Source organism: Dunckerocampus dactyliophorus, chromosome 8, assembly GCF_027744805.1.
Source record: "Dunckerocampus dactyliophorus isolate RoL2022-P2 chromosome 8, RoL_Ddac_1.1, whole genome shotgun sequence".
NCBI classification, from domain to species: domain Eukaryota; kingdom Metazoa; phylum Chordata; class Actinopteri; order Syngnathiformes; family Syngnathidae; genus Dunckerocampus; species Dunckerocampus dactyliophorus.
In genome coordinates, this window is record NC_072826.1 from 17,421,405 (window position 1) to 17,439,082 (window position 17,678).

The 17,678-nt window shown below is 39.5% G+C and overlaps 1 protein-coding gene across 3 annotated transcripts in view; it reads right to left on the bottom strand.

Moving 5' to 3' along the window:
* Positions 1-17,678, bottom strand: part of LOC129186726 (cadherin-22-like) — a 220,871-nt gene that overhangs the window by 17,671 nt on the left and 185,522 nt on the right. For all 3 annotated transcript variants that reach the window (XM_054785257.1, XM_054785259.1, XM_054785258.1), the window contains 2 exons: positions 14,741-14,862; positions 3,766-3,883 (listed from right to left, as the gene is read on the bottom strand). In XM_054785257.1, coding sequence (XP_054641232.1) covers positions 3,766-3,883; positions 14,741-14,862 — 240 coding nt within the window. The remainder of the gene's footprint in view (positions 1-3,765; positions 3,884-14,740; positions 14,863-17,678) is intronic.

The following is a 17,678-nucleotide window of genomic DNA, read 5'->3' on the forward strand; positions in this document are numbered from 1 at the left end:
ACATGACTCATACATACGTTTATTACTTATTTTGTTGTTTGGAATGGAAAAGGCTTGATCATGCTGGATCCGGCGTTGCAAGACAGAAGTGCTGGAATGGACCTATATCGGAGTACTAATATCATAGAGTTAAGATGCAGGCCGATATAAGCCGATACTAATTTTTGGTGATATCGGACTGACATCGGACAAATCGGATTGGGACACTTCTACTTGTTATATGCTGGCATAGCAACTGCTAGCATTTTATCCAGACTCATAAGGCTTTTGAAACAGGACACAATGTGTAATCCTTATGGGTCAACTGTAGCGCTTTGTGAACTCAAGTTGTTACCTTGCTCTATGTTAGCATACCAACTGTTAGCATGTTACCACACGTGACCGCAGGCCATAATGTACAGTATAATCCTTATGCATATGTCTTTGCACTTTCTGTACTCAAGTTGCTATCTTGCTTAACATATGTTAAGCGTTACCATAACAACTGTGAGCACGTTACTAGGGTTTTCCATCCTTGTTAGTCTTTTGTAATAGTACCTGACTCCCTCAGCGCTGTCTACACTCAACTTGCTATCTCGCTGTATGTCAGCATACCGGCTATTACCGTGTTGGCATTCTCATTAGGATTTACTACTTTAGCACCTGCCAAATGATGTTACCATATTAAATGGACAACAAATGAGCCATGCAAAGTTGCTAGCATGCTACATGTTAGCATACTAGCTGTTAGGATTGAGATTTCCAAAATTTAAATAGTTTTAGAGGCCAAGCAACACTCAACAAGTTAGCAACAGCTAGCAGGTCAATTCATATTTGCAACAGGAATTTTCTAGTTTTTACTGCTATTTTTTTTATTATTATTATTCATTATTATTATTATTATCAGTATTGTTGTTTTTCATTTTTAACTAAATGGTCACATGACTTAGGGCAAGATGTGGGGTACCTCTCACCGGTCAATCACCCTCACACTCACACCTACGGAAACTTATTAACTTACAGCTTATGGAGTCTTAAATTCAAATTAACCAAACTGCTTAAACCAACTATTTCAAGCCTAACTTTTAAGCATATTTTTTTCCATTATAAAGGAGCGTGTCAGGAAACAGCCCAGGTTGATCATGTCATGCTGATGTTTGCTTTTCCTGACGACTGGTGACAACGTTAAAAGTGTTTATCGGCACTATGGTGGGGGTGGTGGTAGCAGTGGGGTCTTTTTTTTCATCTTGGTCTGTGGAGAAGAAGATGTGGCAGATTGGAAGTGACAGGAGACATGGGAGAGGCTAATAACGGGGGGTGGGAGGATTAAAAAAGTCGGTGTAGGGGTTTGTTTTCTTTCAGAGACGCACGGTATGTACTGCACAGTACAGGTATCTATATGTGTGTAAACAAACACATTTGCGCGACCTGAATATATATGCATGAATGTACACTCCCTCACAGACACACCAAGTCACGCTAGCACCGAAAGGAACAAATTACACAGCCATGACAGTCTGATGTATGTATTTGTGAATATACTGTAGTATATGTATACATATGTAGCAGCTTGAGGGATGCATTTTCCTGCCTATTTGTGCGTGCATAGGTGACACCGTATGGGGCTGCAGCGGGCCTCGCTACCTCAGCGCGCTGACATTTCCCCGTAGCTCAGGCTCCTCCCGTGACATTTTCCCCGGTGTCAGATCAATCTTGATTTAGCCGCATGTCACATTGGCTTAAGTCCACGCCTCTAATCGAGGCATCTGCCTGCACGTTTGCCGCACAACACAAGCCAAGGAATGTGCAACGTGACCGTAAACTGCATCTTGTGTGAAGTTGGCGAAAGTCAATTGCTGGATGTTTCTTTAGTTAAGCTGCCAATCACACTTGGTGGCGGGAATAGTTGGTGTCGTATGACTAACAATTTCGCACGAAAGAGCCAGAAATCCAGGCCATTATAACTTTGAAACAACAAAGAAATGCTTTTGCGACATGGACAGATTGTGTCAATGAACTTCCATCCTGATGAACATCTATTTGTAGTGCATATACAAGAGTAATTACTATTAGTCTTGTCAATGAGACGACATCCATCAAGAGAGTTAATTATATTTCTTGTTATCCACTGATGAAAAGCATGTATTTCTAAATTATGTTCATTTTGTGTCTAAAAAACATCAAATATATTTAATTTCATGTGTTACAAATTGCTAATTTTCTCAAGAGTCTTAAGAGAACAGTTTAAGGAAGGGAGGTACAAAAAAATTAACACACATTATATAACACATTGCTATCCAATGTAGGGCTGCGACTAACGATTATTTTGTAACGATTACAAATAATCGCGTAATTGGTTTGGCCCTAGATGGAACAAAACAATATGAACCACATACAAAGAGTTTGTGGTTTGGTCCCTAACATATCAGAAAAGAAACAGAAATGCACCGTTTTGCAAAGTCAAAGCTGATGTGTGGGAATATTTTGTTTTGCTTGTTTGTTTTGGATGACGAAGGAAATAAAAACAATATTTACATTTGAGAGGCTGAAATCAGAAGGTGATTAGATTTTCAAACCAAAAAAACGATTAATGGTATACCAAAATAGTTGTCGATTAAATAGATCAATTAATCATCAGTTCATCAGCTACAATCCAATGAAGAATATGTTTTAAAGTGTTTGTATTTTTAATTTGTTGCCTTTAAAGCAACAACAAAAACTTTTAGATACATGCAAATACAATAATCCCTGGTTTCTCATGGTTAATTGGTTCCAGACCAAGATAAGTGAAATTCCGTGAAGTAGGATTCCTTCTTTATAAATAAAATAGTTTTGTAGTTATGGCATACTGTAGAAAACCTGCTTACAGTCTTCTACGTAAATACAGTTTTTAATGTTATTAGAGCCCTCCAGACCTGAAATAACACCCCATAGTCACCTTTACACTCGCATTACCCAATATAGTAGACATAATACGAGTAATTAAGCCATTTAATAAGACTTGTGTTCAAGTGTGTAGACAGGAAGTGACATTGAGGGTTCAGAGTTGAGTTTTATCACTAGAATAGGGCCACAACAGTAGCCCTTGGTATTTTTATGGTTGGTATTATTATTATTATTATTATCATTATTATTAATTCTTCTTCTTATTATGTTATTATTATTGTGAGATCATTCAAACCTGCAATAAAAGCCTGTTGTTCCGGAGGTCAAGTCTGGTGCTTGTCTCACCGAACCGTGGTTCAGGTGTCCTCTGCCTTGTACTTTATATACATCAACTGCTTGTACTGTTTCTTGAAATCGTTCATTTTAGTGCATTGTTTGAGTTCCACAACTTGATTCCACACACAGAAATGCTGAAGGCTTTTAGTGTTTCCCTTGTATAAAAGTGTTTTAGGTTTAATTTGTCCCTAAGGTCATCTTTCTCCTCTTTTGTTGAGAATAATTGTTTTACATTTTTGGGTAACATGTTATTGTTTGCTTTATCCATCATTTGAGCTGTTTGATAGTTTAGTTTCAGATCAGCAAATTTTAATAATTGTGATATTAGGAATAAAGGGTTTGTATGTTCCCTGTAAGCGGCATTATGAATTATGCCAACTGACCTTTTCTGTAGCATAGTTAATAAGTGTAGTGTACTTTTACAGTCAACTCTTATAGTTACTAGCAAGCGCAGTCTTGATGAGGTGTGAACGGCCATTACCAACACATAGACCAGTCTGTCTAGCAGACATTACAGCACTTATACAATGCCTACACATTGCTTTTTCTCCTTTGCACTCTCACCTTTGACATCCCACAGAGTAAAGAGTTGATTGCCAGAAGCTTCAGGGACCAGTTTGAAGTAGAAATGATGTCCACCCTGCGGTTCGTCTTTGTCCACCACACTGATGGTGTGAATTATCTGCGGAGAAGACAGAAAACCAAGGTTGGATCTCTTACAATGGTTGGATTCAGACATTATTTTACATTCATTCGGTTCAGCTGAAAAATTTCAAGCATTTTATATATATATATATATATATATATATATATATATAAAGGCTGACAAAAATAGCGCGTTAACGGCGATAACTAATTCATTTCATTAATTACATAGATTTTTTTAGCGCATACACACCATGACAAGCTAAGCTTCTGTTAAATGGACGCACAGTTTAACGTCAGAGTCACACAGAGTCCGACAACCTTTTATATCTTTTATTGACTTAAACACATCAACAGCAGTGCAATTCCAACACAACATACTGTATGTATCGCCAACTCATAAACATGTCACTAGTCCCTTCGTCATCAGAACAACACTTCCTCATTGTCACTGGACGACTGCGAGATGCATTCACTGACACTGCAAACATCACAAGAACGTCTTTATTACAAAGAAAAACAATAAGTGGATATTCTTATTATTAATTTTTAGGGTTGGGCATCGTTTGAATTTGAATCATTCTGGTTCCAATTCCGATTCCTCGTTTCGGTTACGGTTCGTAATGATTCTCGATTCCGATGCTTTTAAGAGGCTGGGTCATAAAAGTTTGCATGGTTTAAATGGGGGCATTAATCAGAGTTCTTTTTGGATGAAATGTCTGAACTTCCCCATCAATTTTGTAATGATAAAGTTTTTATCAACCTTACAATTAATTCATCAGGTCTATTTTCACAGGATAGATGTTTACTTTTGAAAAGCTCATGCAAAAACGTTTCCACATGTGCTGTTGTTTATGTGTTAGTGAGTGTGTGAGGCTGCAGGCTCTTAAACATACACTAAGCTGTGGGCAGAATATCAAACAACTTGTCAACTTGTTTGTCTATGAGCTATGAGTTTTGTGCTACCATATTCACACTATTATACTTTTCTGCCTCACTGTTGGCGTAAGCTATTTTTATGACACCCTTATTTTGTGAGCACAAGTAAACAGGATGCAGTGCAAAGCGCTCTTATTTTGAAAGCCAGAAGTGTGTTGTGTAGGTTACGAAGGTCTCTTGACTTGCTAAAAGAGACGCAAATAAACGGAATAAACATGAATAAACTTGTGTCCTGCAGCCATAGTTCCTGTGCTTTATTTACAGTATTTGCAGTATTTGCATCCTGAAACCCTCGGTTACAATGGCATGAGACAGTCGTCATTTATTCTTTGACTTCCGTAATTCTTTTCCTTAGAGGAAGTCTGATTTAGCACATCAAAAACGGGGCACGGTTATTTCAACCCCATGAATCTGAAGGTGTTTAGTCATGTTGGTCGTGCAATCTACTCGCCTGATAAATGTTGTAAATGTTGTACTTTTTAAAAATTAAGTTAATAGCAGCTGTTTTTGTGGCGGCTATTTCTTCTGGTCGGAGGGCATTGAAACTACAAATCTAAATAAAAAAATTTGAACGATCCCCGGAGAATCAGAATGTTAGTTCCCGTTCCCATCAGTGCTCGAGACTAGATCCCCAACCCAATTGACTTTGTAACGCTTCATGTGGGATTTGCTCCATTTAAGTACAGTATGCTTGGAAATCCCAGAAAATACACTAAAACATGTGAATTCAACTTAAATGAGGTGGTGTTTTTGAACGTAACTCCTCATTGCTCATAATAACACGGTTTAAGCGTGATTCAAATGTTCTGCTTCTATTGAAGAAACTAGTGTTAGGTAAATGGATTGTCAGACGTGTGTGCTATCTTTTAGCTTGATTACAATTTTCAGTTTAATTTGGAGCTGTTAATACATACAAATATATATAATCCTGTCCTGTCCTTTATCTTTCTTTCAGTAAAATACAGTAAAAATGGGCATATTTCAGACATAGTTGCTAATGGTGATTAAGCATGATTAATTTGAAAAGCATAATTAATCAGATTAAAAATTGCAATCATTTTACAGCCCTAAAAAAAACCCATCCTGACACCTGGCAGACTAAACTATTAAAAATGCCACGCTAAAAGGCTTTTCCGAACATAAAGGCACATAGATCTTCAGTTGGGCTGTCGTATTCACTTAAATATAAATGGAGGCGAAAAGATGTGGTCAAGGTTTAGTCCAGCAGTCTTCAACAATAGGAATGATACCACATTCAAAGATAAAAACTCCACTGTGATCCAATTTGGAAGTCAGCGTGGACACAGTGAGGTGAGATAGGATTCACCGCCAGCTTCACAGACATCAAACATCCCCCGGAGAGGCTCGCTTCTTCGCACGGGCCACTCGGTGACAATTCATCCCACTTCTCTATGGACTTTATCACACATAACCACAAGCTGATCCTCACACAAGGACGACAAAGCGCTCATTTTGATGTCTGACAAAATAAAGGAACAAAATAGCCTTAACTTCTACCTCAATGACATCCATTCTTCGGGAAAATACACAAAACACGCTAAAAAGGTACAAATGCATGCTGGCGTACGTGTACGTAGTACAAATATCCTCTAAGTTTTACATTCATTTGACAAAATGGTCAATGACTTACGGACAGTTCGTTTTAATTGATGGCGGCCATATTTTTCAACAAATCTTGCTCAAATTTAACCATATGTGTTTGTCAGTCCCCTAAAGGTATTAAAAAAATTGTGGGGATTCGGCCAAAATCCCTAAAGTTACAGTTAGTGTTTCTAGAGTGCATGTAGCTCTGTGAGAAATGTCAAGGCAATCCGACTTGTGGGCCAACTTTGGAGTTCAATAAGTTTAATAGCGCTACCCTGTGGTGTATTTGCATTGTATGTGAGTATTTGTCACAGTTGGGGCGCATATTTTGTTTTGCAAATGTTCAGCTCTTGTGTGCAGGAGTACAAGACTTAGCTTACACAGCAATTGATAATTAATCATAACTGCATCAATAACTGGAGTGTATCCCACCACAACAGCTTGAATATTTTCTAGTGTGAGCTCTTGCTCTTGCAAAAGAAACGTCAAACTCCAGCATATCCAGCCAATCCAATGTGAGCTGTCAAAACTAAAAAAGTATATGCCAAAACAGACCTAATCTTATCTTCTTATCACCCTTCAAAAAGCTCTTTCAGGTAATGCAATTTTGAAGGCACAGGAAAAACCCAGCGCAGGAGCTTTTTTGCCAACTGAGGGATGAATGTTCCAATATCTTTGAAGAAATAAGAACAGCAGCGAAGACCCAGTAAGTGGGCCTTGATCTGATGTTCGGCGTCTGAGTCCTCAGCAGGGGGACTGAGACTGAAGCAAGAGAGGAGGAAGAAGAAGAGGAGGAATGTGTGGGAGTTTATCGAGCAGCCGGTGTAGCTCCCTCAAGCACAATCACCTAATTAGATTTCTATCTAGCGGACCCCTTTTTTGACCCCCTTAAATCTCCTGTACGGCTGGAAAGCTAGAGGGGGAGACTTTCACAAAAGTGCAGCCCGTTTCGTGTTGCCGGTCAAGGTTGTGTTGTGAGAGGAAGGTGCATTCTATTTCAGGGTACCGACTACTACAGTGAGGTAACACATTAATAAATACGTAACGTAAGTGTTGTAATTGTATCCGGAGGGGTTATTTACCAAAGCCGCAAAGAGGATGAGCTGCTAACTGGAAGCAGGTGATAAGTGGAGAAAGACTGTTACAGTAATCCCTCGTTTATCGCGGTTAAAATTCAATATTAATATACAGAATATTCAGAGCATAGAAAACTTGTATTACTTGTATTAAAGTCATATTATCCAATATAGTAGATATAATTAGAGTAAATAAGCCATTTAAGACATAAATATGACTCGTTTCAATAAATGTCTTCCGGACGTGTGTGGATAGGAAGTAATGTCTGGCATTCAGAGTTGAGTTTTAGCTGAAGTACGGCCACCAACAGGAGCTGTTGTTATGATGATGATGATGATGATGATGATGACTTATAATTATTTTATGATTGTGCCTGAGATTAATACTTATGATATAATAAAAGCCTGTGTTGGCGATCAAGTCTGGTGCATGTTACTAGTGACACCTAGTGGCCAGTGGAGACTACAGTTCATAAACGCCTTATAATGCCTGAAACTGTATTTGTATTTTACTTCATTTAGAACATCTTTATGCTTGAAAATGTTTAATTTAGGCCAAGAATACGTAACAATTACTTAAATATGCATTTTTGCACTAATAATAGGCCGTCGTCAACCACGAATCATGTATTAATTCATTTTTGAAAAAAACGCAATAGAGTGAGGGAGCGACGTTCGAACAGCGATGTATTTCCAAAACTTTCAAACCCATTCATTTTTAGACTTGAATGATGTTTTGTTAAGTGTATTGCACAACATAGCATCAAGAGAACCAATGTTGTTCCCCAGTTCTGTGGAGCTGTTGAGTGCTTCACCCCCAGTATGCAGAGACAGAATGCGGTGGTGGAAAATAAAAATACTTTAATGAAGCAGGTGCAGGATAAACAACAGAAAACGCCAGAAGTGAAAAAGGCTCTGTGAAAAACATACACGGAAGACTGGGGCTGTCGTAACAGGTAAGGGAACCGTCTAGGTGACTGCACAGGCGAAGCACACATAAGCAACAAGCAAAGGTACAATGAGCCCAGTGCCGTACCTGAGACGACGCTGGGCTTTTAAACCCCACTAATTGCGATTGCTGCCAGCTGTGCAACATACCACTGGGGTGAAGCGGTTGCAGCTTCCCCCCAGCAGGAAGTGCAGCGCACCAAAATAAGAGAGCAGGACAGGAAGTGCTCCCTCCTGTCCTGCGGAACATGACAGGTGTAACAGCGGCAAAGTCAGCATTACTACTGCTGAAGAGGTCATTGTAAACAACAGTACGGCAAGTGTAACACACTTAACTTTCACACCAACAGCTGAGTAGTGCAAATGACATTTTAAAGAATATCGCAGGCAGATAAAGCTGACCACCCATGATACTTCAAATGCAGCTACCGCCATCTTATAGCGTTAATTACAAGAAACAACATCAGAAGGTTGCCTACAGCCACAGCTGTCAATGTTTTTATACCTTGAGACCCCAGCATTTATTTGCTTTTGTAGACCTCCCACCCAGTGACGATAGGTGAATATGGGTTTAACTGAATTGAGGAGCATTTTGGAGCCATTTTGGTTTTACTGTTTCTGACCTAGCATACAGGCAAAGTAACTGAGCTCAAAAGTCAAGTAAGGTATATTTTCATGTGAATTAACATTTTGGTAATTAATATACTGTATGTCAGAATATGTCAATAGAAACTGGTTATATGAAACTGATGATATACCCGACAAAAGTATCAGGTCTGTTGTCACCTCTTTATAAGTCCAACTACTTTTCCAGTATTAGAAGCATTCGTTCTGTTGTCCCCAGTCACCCTTTGAGCGTGTTGGTTTGTTTTGCTACGTGAATCTTACACGCTCATTTTGCCGATTAAGCGCAGTGCCTCACGTATGCCGCGTGATGTGTACGTTTCAGACAGGCCTAACATTTAGTTTTTACTAAAATACTGAACCATCAGAAGGATGTTTGCAGGCCAAACTGAGGCTAGATCTGTCGCCGTGACACACTTGGCCAAATGTGCGATGGCAGAGTCGAGCTGACATGTCCGCGTTACCTCGGGGGTCATACTTAGTATTTGGCTTTCCACCCGGCCCTCTTTGCCACACACATGGCACTTTATGATATCTGTCCCTACGCATTCAGTCAGGGAAATACCAAGAGGTGGGAGGAGGAATGGGTGGGATCACGCAGTGGCCTCAGTGAAAGTTTGGTCTCTGGTCTATTTAGCTACAATGTCTCCCAGCACTCACATTTCAGCACGAATTTTATATCTTCTCAAGGGACAATGTTATAGAACAGAAACTTGACTATACTTACCGTAAAGCACCGTGTATAAACCGCACCCCCATTTTCAGGCTCATGGCGGGGAAAAAAAATGTTTAGTTCATAAATGCTTGCCAACTCTTTCATCTAAAAATCAACATGCGTAAAGGTACTAAGCAATTTCAAAAAGAAGAATAAAGGAGAAATCTGACCTTCGGCATCTAGATCTTTAATATTATGGCTAAACACAGATTAATAATAATAATAATAATAATAATAATAATAATAATAATAATAATAAAATCAAAATAAAGAAATTTGCAGTTTTCAGAGATGTTTTGATATCTTATCTTTCACTGCTTCTCTTTTTCTATATTATTATTTTATTGCATTGCTTCAGTGTGAATTTGAATAAACTCCAACGTAGTATTGTATTTTACATTTGCAATGTTTTAATGGAAGCTTAGGTTAGCTTCAGTGTATATAGAGATCGTTTCACTGTGTGAAAATACAGATACCGTCAGATAAGTTAGTTGCACACACAAGCATTTTCAGCAACTGTACAGCAGAGGGCACTAAAGTCAAAGCAACTGTCTGACCCACAGACAGCTATTCTAAAATGGGCTTCTCGTCAATTTCTGCGTCTGGTCACAGACCTGTCATCGTGTATAAACCGCACCCCGATTTTTTGCTTCTTACCAGTGGAAAAAAAGTGTGGTTTATACACGGTGCTTTACGGTAGTTGTCAATGTGGCTAAGGTGTAAATATTTAGCGTGAGCACCATTGATATCTATTGTAGCACTGCCTTAATCCTCTTGGTCATGGAATTCACTAGAGCTGCACAGGTTGTTACTGGAATCCTCTTCCACTTTTCCATTCTCCATGATTGCACTCCTTCCTTATGCTTGAGGATGCCTTGTAGGTGCTCAATTGGGTTCAGGTCTGGAGAATACATACTTGTTCTGTCCATCACCTTAACCTTCAGCTTCCTCAGCAAGACACTTGTCATCTTGTAGGTGTGTTTGGGTTCCTAATCATGCTGGAGAACAGCCATGTAGCCCAGTTTCCCAAGGGAGGTGATCATGCTCTACTTTACAATGTCGTGGTGTATTTTGGAATTTTTGTTGTTGGAAAGTTCAAAAAACAAATTGAACATTTTTCTGGTAGTTAAATAACTTCTGACTTTTGCCTTCAACTTAATAAATGTTGCTGCATATCGGCACAGAATCTGAAAACCATTGGCCTTAGCACGGGCAGGAAAGTTTTATCCTTGACATTCCCAGAAAAATACAAAAAGACACACCAGCGATGGGCACAGTGGATGTCTCTAAGGCTGAAAATTGGCGCTTGAAAGTCTTTCAGGCAAAGCCAATGGTTATTTTCTGTTAATCCCAATTCCAACCCCCTGCAGAAGAGCACAGACAAAGAGCCTATAGAACAATCATCCCAGAAGGCTCTAGATACTGTAGATAGACACGTGGTATGTGTCACGATGAGGCCATGTGCCGCACTCCGGGAGAGAGTCTCATCCCATTTGCAGGGACAACATGGACGTCAGGAGCACCCTCCTGTGAAAAAGTTTGGAAAGTCGAGGCAGGCAATTTGACAGTTGATTTGGTTCGAGTTGATGTGAAATATAGCAGGTGTTGTGTGGGCTCTTAATACATTCTGCCAGCGTATCGGGTCTCAGACGCTCGGCAATGAACAAAGCAGCGCAAAAAATGCTTTCAAAATTTTTTCTCTGCTTTTCACAGTAGCCAGATGGAATGGAGAGAAGTGAACATACTTGCATGCACGAGGCAAGGAGACTAAACCAATCAAAATTATACTTTAACTAGAGGCGAAGGAAATATTGATTGATTTCTGTGAACTACTGGCTTGTCCGATCATTGACAGAATCTGCTGCTCCATTTTTACATCCTATTTTAAAAGATGAAACATTTCAATTAACATTTCCCCCGCCCCCAAAAAAATACTGGAAATAAACTTTATATATTCCAGACTCAAACTGTCGGCATCATAAAACCTTTATGTACTGTACAGACAAGGTTGTTACTAACAATTTCTGTCATACAAGAGTAAAAAGTCACCAGAAAGACGCTAACCGCTGACAAATAAATGTAAAATAATGTAAAACTACACTATTTAAAATCACATAAACAACACTTAGCATTTTGGGAAAGGTAGGACTGCTGAAAGCGAGTCAGATTGCACTCTGGAGCATAATTAACAGTCAACAGCTCTACAAAACTCAATCAAAGTAGAACAAAGCAAAAGGACACATAATATATCGCTAAATGCAAAGGAAGGACTGTTAAGCGTGAAACTCTTTGTTTTTTTTTCTCCATACAACTGTAAAAAAAAAAAAAGTTGACCGCTTTATAATAAAAGTAAATACAAGTAAAACAAAGTCAAACTACTCTCCACGTAAAGGCACACTATAGAAGAAGGCAGGAGCGGTAAAGGCCCGTCCACTTCCTCATCATGATTTTAACTTTTCTGTTATAAGAGTGTGTCAAGAAGTTAACCACTGTAAAATCAAAAAAGAGTAAAACTACACCTTCTGATGATAGCAGTATGTTGAGGAGTACAAAGGTTCTTAAGGAGAGTCGACATCTTAATTGTCGTGCAAGTGTAAAAAGAAGTTAACTGATGGCTCCACATGGAGATTAAACACAGCTCCAGCTCACGGTGCACATTTTGTTACTTTCTGTCATTGTGTTACTGTCAGCTAATTTTGGACTTAGCCATATTGTAGCAAGCAGCCATAACGGGGACGAAATGCATGACTGAATTTTGTGTGGCTTTTAGGTCTGTATTGTTCCAAAAAATAAGACAGGATGAGCAGCATTTTGTCTTTTTCCACTCGGAATACCAGCTAGGCTACACGGCTGCAGTCCATCCCTGCACCTACATCAGAAGCGTGTTTCACTCAGATGCCCTGTTACCTATGAAAATAACATGGAGGGAAAAAGACTATTGTTCCCCTCAAGGCTCCCCCTTGCGAATTCCCCAGAGACTGAAAATGAGCGCTAGGAAACCTTTCGCCAAAGGCAAACACATTTTCATTCAATCCCAGCAGCCGAAGCCGGCTCTGAAATCTCCACCACCACATAAATAGCCAGAACAGACAAGTAAAAATTGATGTGAATAACCTTTCATACATACCCCCAACCTCCCCTTCTCCCCCCTACATGCACCTACACTTGTTAGGTAGGCATTTCCCTGTATTTATATGAAATAGGAGTATCTTTATCAATGCTTGCAGGTTGCAGGAAGACTAATCATCTTTGCGTGATTAGGAGCTGAAGGTTAATGCAGGCTTCCTCCAGGTGGGGGCTGGGGTGGATGAAGAAGGTGGAGGGGAGGGGATTGAAAGTGTTTAATAAGTGTCCATGAGGACATACCTGAGCCTCATTACACATGTAAATGCAGCCCCCCCTTTAAGCCTTATTTTTTAATTACCTCTTTGTTTTGAACATGTAATCGGGTCCAACTTACTGTAGCCCAGGACATTTTACGTATGTGTAGTGAATGAAACACCCTAATAACCCTTTGTATTTTTAATGTTTGATATATCATTGGTTGTCATGATGTTTTTAAGATGGACTCCCACTAATGCACATAAAATGTCCTAAATAATATTTAGAACAGGTCTGAATATTTTTTGCTACCCAATTTAGCTCCATGAGCCAGCAAAAAAAAAAATAGCTCTCAGTCTACTGCAATATTAACAGATTTCTTAAATGCAGCTTTTGTATTGTATGTCATTTACTTGTGCAGGTGTACCTAATGTTGTGGCCAGTGAGTGTACGTGAATCAGTGGAAGATGCAGGGGTACTTTTTCAACCATTTTGCAAAATGTTCAAACTTTTTGTATAACTTGTACCTGTACTTTATTACAAAAAAAATAAAAGAGAGCTCTCTGTGTGGCGTTTGCATGTTCTCCAAATTCCAAAAACATGCATGTTAGGTTAATTGGTGACTCTAAATTGTCCATAGGTATGAATTGTTTGTCTGTATGTGCCCTAAGATTGGCTGGCAACCAGTCCAGGGTGTACCCCGCCTCTTACCCGAGAGGCTCCAGCATACCCGCGACCCTAGTGAGGATAAGCGGCATAGAAAATTGATGGATGGATGGATGATAAAACAGACAACTTACTAGTTGTGAACTCAAGTAACTGGTTGTTAAATTTCATTTTCCCCTAATGCTGTCAATTTTTTGACAATACATATGCATACAGTAAAGTACAGACATTATTGGTCGACAAAAACAAGTAACTGCTGTGACTCTCTAAGTCTACATTCACACTGCAAGGTATGATGCACAATTCAGATTTTTTGTTTAAATTGATTTTTTATGTGGTCTTCGACTTGTTAATGTGAACACAAAGCGTCCAGCATGTGGCTTGCATGGGCAAAAGCACAACGTCACATGCATTTCCTTGTGTTTGTGGAACTAAAGATTAGTGCCAGGTCAGAAAATATTGGTTGTGGCGGTAGGCCACTGCAAGTCTTTAATTTTTATTTTAAATTAACTCCATAAGAAGCCAGTAGCTGCATTAGAAGTATCGCCAGTGGTCAGCGTCCATCCAGCAGCTTGATCTACCTCTGCATGCACTTTAAAGTGTGGTTGTGAAACTGATGCATGTTACACTTGCTGTACTGTTGTTTACGAGGAATTAGTCCGCTCCTTAGCGCTATTACAACATTGGTTCTCTTGCTGCTGTGTTGTGCAATATAATTGTTAATAACTTACCATGTGGTCAAAGAGAGCAACGTTTTCCACACTTCCAACACTTTCTCATGCACTTCAAAATCATTAAAGTTAATGAATGTAAGTGTCATAAATAATGAGTTTATACATTTCAGAAATAACAACCTCTGTCCAATTACCTGGCCTTTTTGTCTTCTCTGTAATTCCAATTCTCTGTATTTTATGAGGAATCATTGTACTTGGAGTACATAATGATGAGTATGTTGTGGTGATGTGTGGGCCCAAAAAACAGATACAAGGTACACAATTACCTGGCCTGGCTTGGCATCTTCACATATGGAGGCTTCGTAGGGCGTGGCCAGTTCTGGAGGGTTGTCGTTTACATCCAGTATGCGAATACTCACTGCTGAGTGCGATGCCATGGTGTGGTTATCTTACAAAGAGAGGAAACAAAAAGAGGTCCATTGAGAGTCTCATCCTGATGGTGAGTATATCTGTTGGCTTAAATCAGTGCTGGTGTCTCTAAAAGGGTGACTTCATTTTGCAACACAGTAGGAATTGCTGTGTTGAGTGTGAGTGTGTGTGTGTTTGTGTGTGGAGCTGCAGCAATGTCAAGACACTGACAATGACAAAGCAGTGCAGAGGTGCCAGCGTGCTGACATTACAACAAACCGGCTGGTACACACCATAATGGTGTATTATCATGGCGGTGACAGTGGAAAACAGGGTTGCCACAAAAGTAGAAGCATGAGTAAAACTAACTCACAGCTTTATTTATTAAAGAGGTGTTTTGCTCTCTCAGGCAAAACCCAAACACAGGCACTCCAATTGCATGCATAACACTTTATGACATTAAATTGACAAGAAATATTTAAATATATCATCAAACTACTGTAGTTGTTTGGTACTCTGATGCAACTCTGGCTTACTGTTCACACGAGTATTTTTGTCATGGACCAAACACTGCACAGTGAAGAACATATGCATAAAGAAAGGATTGGATTGGACAGCTTTCATGACATATTACGTGACCTAACCCCAAATATTATAAACCAAAATGTCCTCTGCTGAGTTGAGGTTACATTTTATATCCTGCTTTATTTACACGAAAAGCTTCTAAAATGTAAAGACCACTTTTGTTGCACACAAACACAGAGGGAGAGAGCAGAGCAGGGATATTAGATGTACAATGATGTGTTCATTATCTTTCAAATAAGCAGAGGAAACCATGTTTTTTAAAATCACTTATGTGTGTTATAAGTCGCACACACACGTGTCGACCGCTGCATGAAATGATACCATCACCCTTGCGTCAATAACTTCATGTTGTGTTGTTAAAGCAGGTTTACGGTGATATAATATTGCACATTTCATATGCCACAAACAAATAGCTCGGTTTTATACACATCCCCACACAAACACAGTTTTTGTAAGTCTCCATTCTGCCACCCCCGTTCCCCCTTCAACCCAACACCACAGATATATCGCAGTCCTATGGGAAACACTGTGTGAACAAGTGTGAATGCACCCTAAAGAGGAACATGGAGTGACAAAGGCATTTTTTTTTTGGGACAATGAAAGCAACATCACACACATTGTATGCCCTCCACGATTCTCTTAATGGGCTACAATGGAAATGTGGGTGGTGTGAGCATGATATATAATTGTTCATTCTAAAGCTACTTCAAAATATTTTCACATCTGATTTCATCTCAATTTGTCCAATTTCCTCATCAAACGTTATGTACAGGAGCCGCACGGTGGCCGAGTGGTTAGCATGTTGGCCACACAGTCAGTCAGAAGATCGGGAAAACCTGGGTTCGAATGTCTGTGTGGAGTTTGCATGCGTGTTAGGTCAACTGGCGACTCAAAATTGTCCGTAGTGTGTGACTGGTTGTTTGTCTATATGTATTTGTCTATATGCCCTGCGATTGGCTTGCGACCAGCGCAGGGTGTACCCCCCGTGACCTTAGGACAAGTGAGGACAAGTGGCAGAGAAAATTGATGGATGGACGTTATTTACAGTACTGACCCGAAGACATACTTATGAAAGTCTGTATGTGTGTATGGGTGTGAAACTATTTCAGGTTGGCGATGGAAAGGAAATGAGAGAACATTGTCTAAATAAGAGTCGTGTTGGCTTCAGGTGTTGGCCTGATATCCTGCCTAATTAGAGGACCTTGAACGGATAATCCATCTATCGCCACTCAGCGCACATATCTGAGAGTGTCATCAAACAATAACAAAGAAAAACCTTTTGTCAACAAGAAGTAGGAAAGTAGGAAAACTCTTGACAATTAAAAAGGGAACTGACGTCAAGTGTTGGAATTGCTTAAATACTGTCGCACTTAGGTGGGTGTGCTCACTCCGAACAAAAGGCTCCTTTGTACTGTATGATTGACACATTACGTACATCTAAAAAAGTACACCAGTGTTTGCTCGACAAAGTAGCAAGGAGAAGGAGTGTGGCAGTAAAAATACGTTGCAGCTGAGTGCAAAACTTGTCATGCACAAGTTACCCGTGGTTGGCACAGAACTGGGGAAGTTTAATATGACGAACCTCATCACACATATAAAGTGGCATCAAACGGGAAACTCCCACGGGACGGCAAAATGTCCTTAGCTTTAACAGAAAAAAAACGAGCCCCTGTCGGTGGGGAGAAATGTCGGGTTTAAACGTTTCACTGAGAACTCAAACCTCACTGTATTATGCGTAGCTGCCACTACATTGTGGATAAAACTATACCCTACATGTATAAAGAAGTAAATGGGTGAGTTTTTCTCATATCTACTGTTGCTGACCCACACTACAAAATAAGTCGTAAATGTATATATGATGCTTTTCTGACATTACACACTACAAAATAAATTAAAGTGTGTATGATTCGTGTTGATATGGGATCAATATCCGTATCGGCCGATATTCAATGCTGCAGTATTGGTATTGTATCGCTAATGAAAATGTTGTATTGGGACACGCCTATTTCCCATACATTCATTTATTTGTGGCAGGTCAACACTGCATGATGTTTGAAAGCTAGTAGACTAATGTAGACTTTTTTTTTTTCACTGAATAATTTATTAACAAATTGTACAATAGTGTAAATAGTGTGAGGGTTGCCTCAGGATGCCTGCTGATGTCGTGGAAGTTCAGTGTAAATAAAGGACAGGAGGCATGTTTATTCTTGCACACCCCCTCGTTTCTTTTTGCAACAGTCAAGAGATCTGCTTAAAACACACAAACAACAC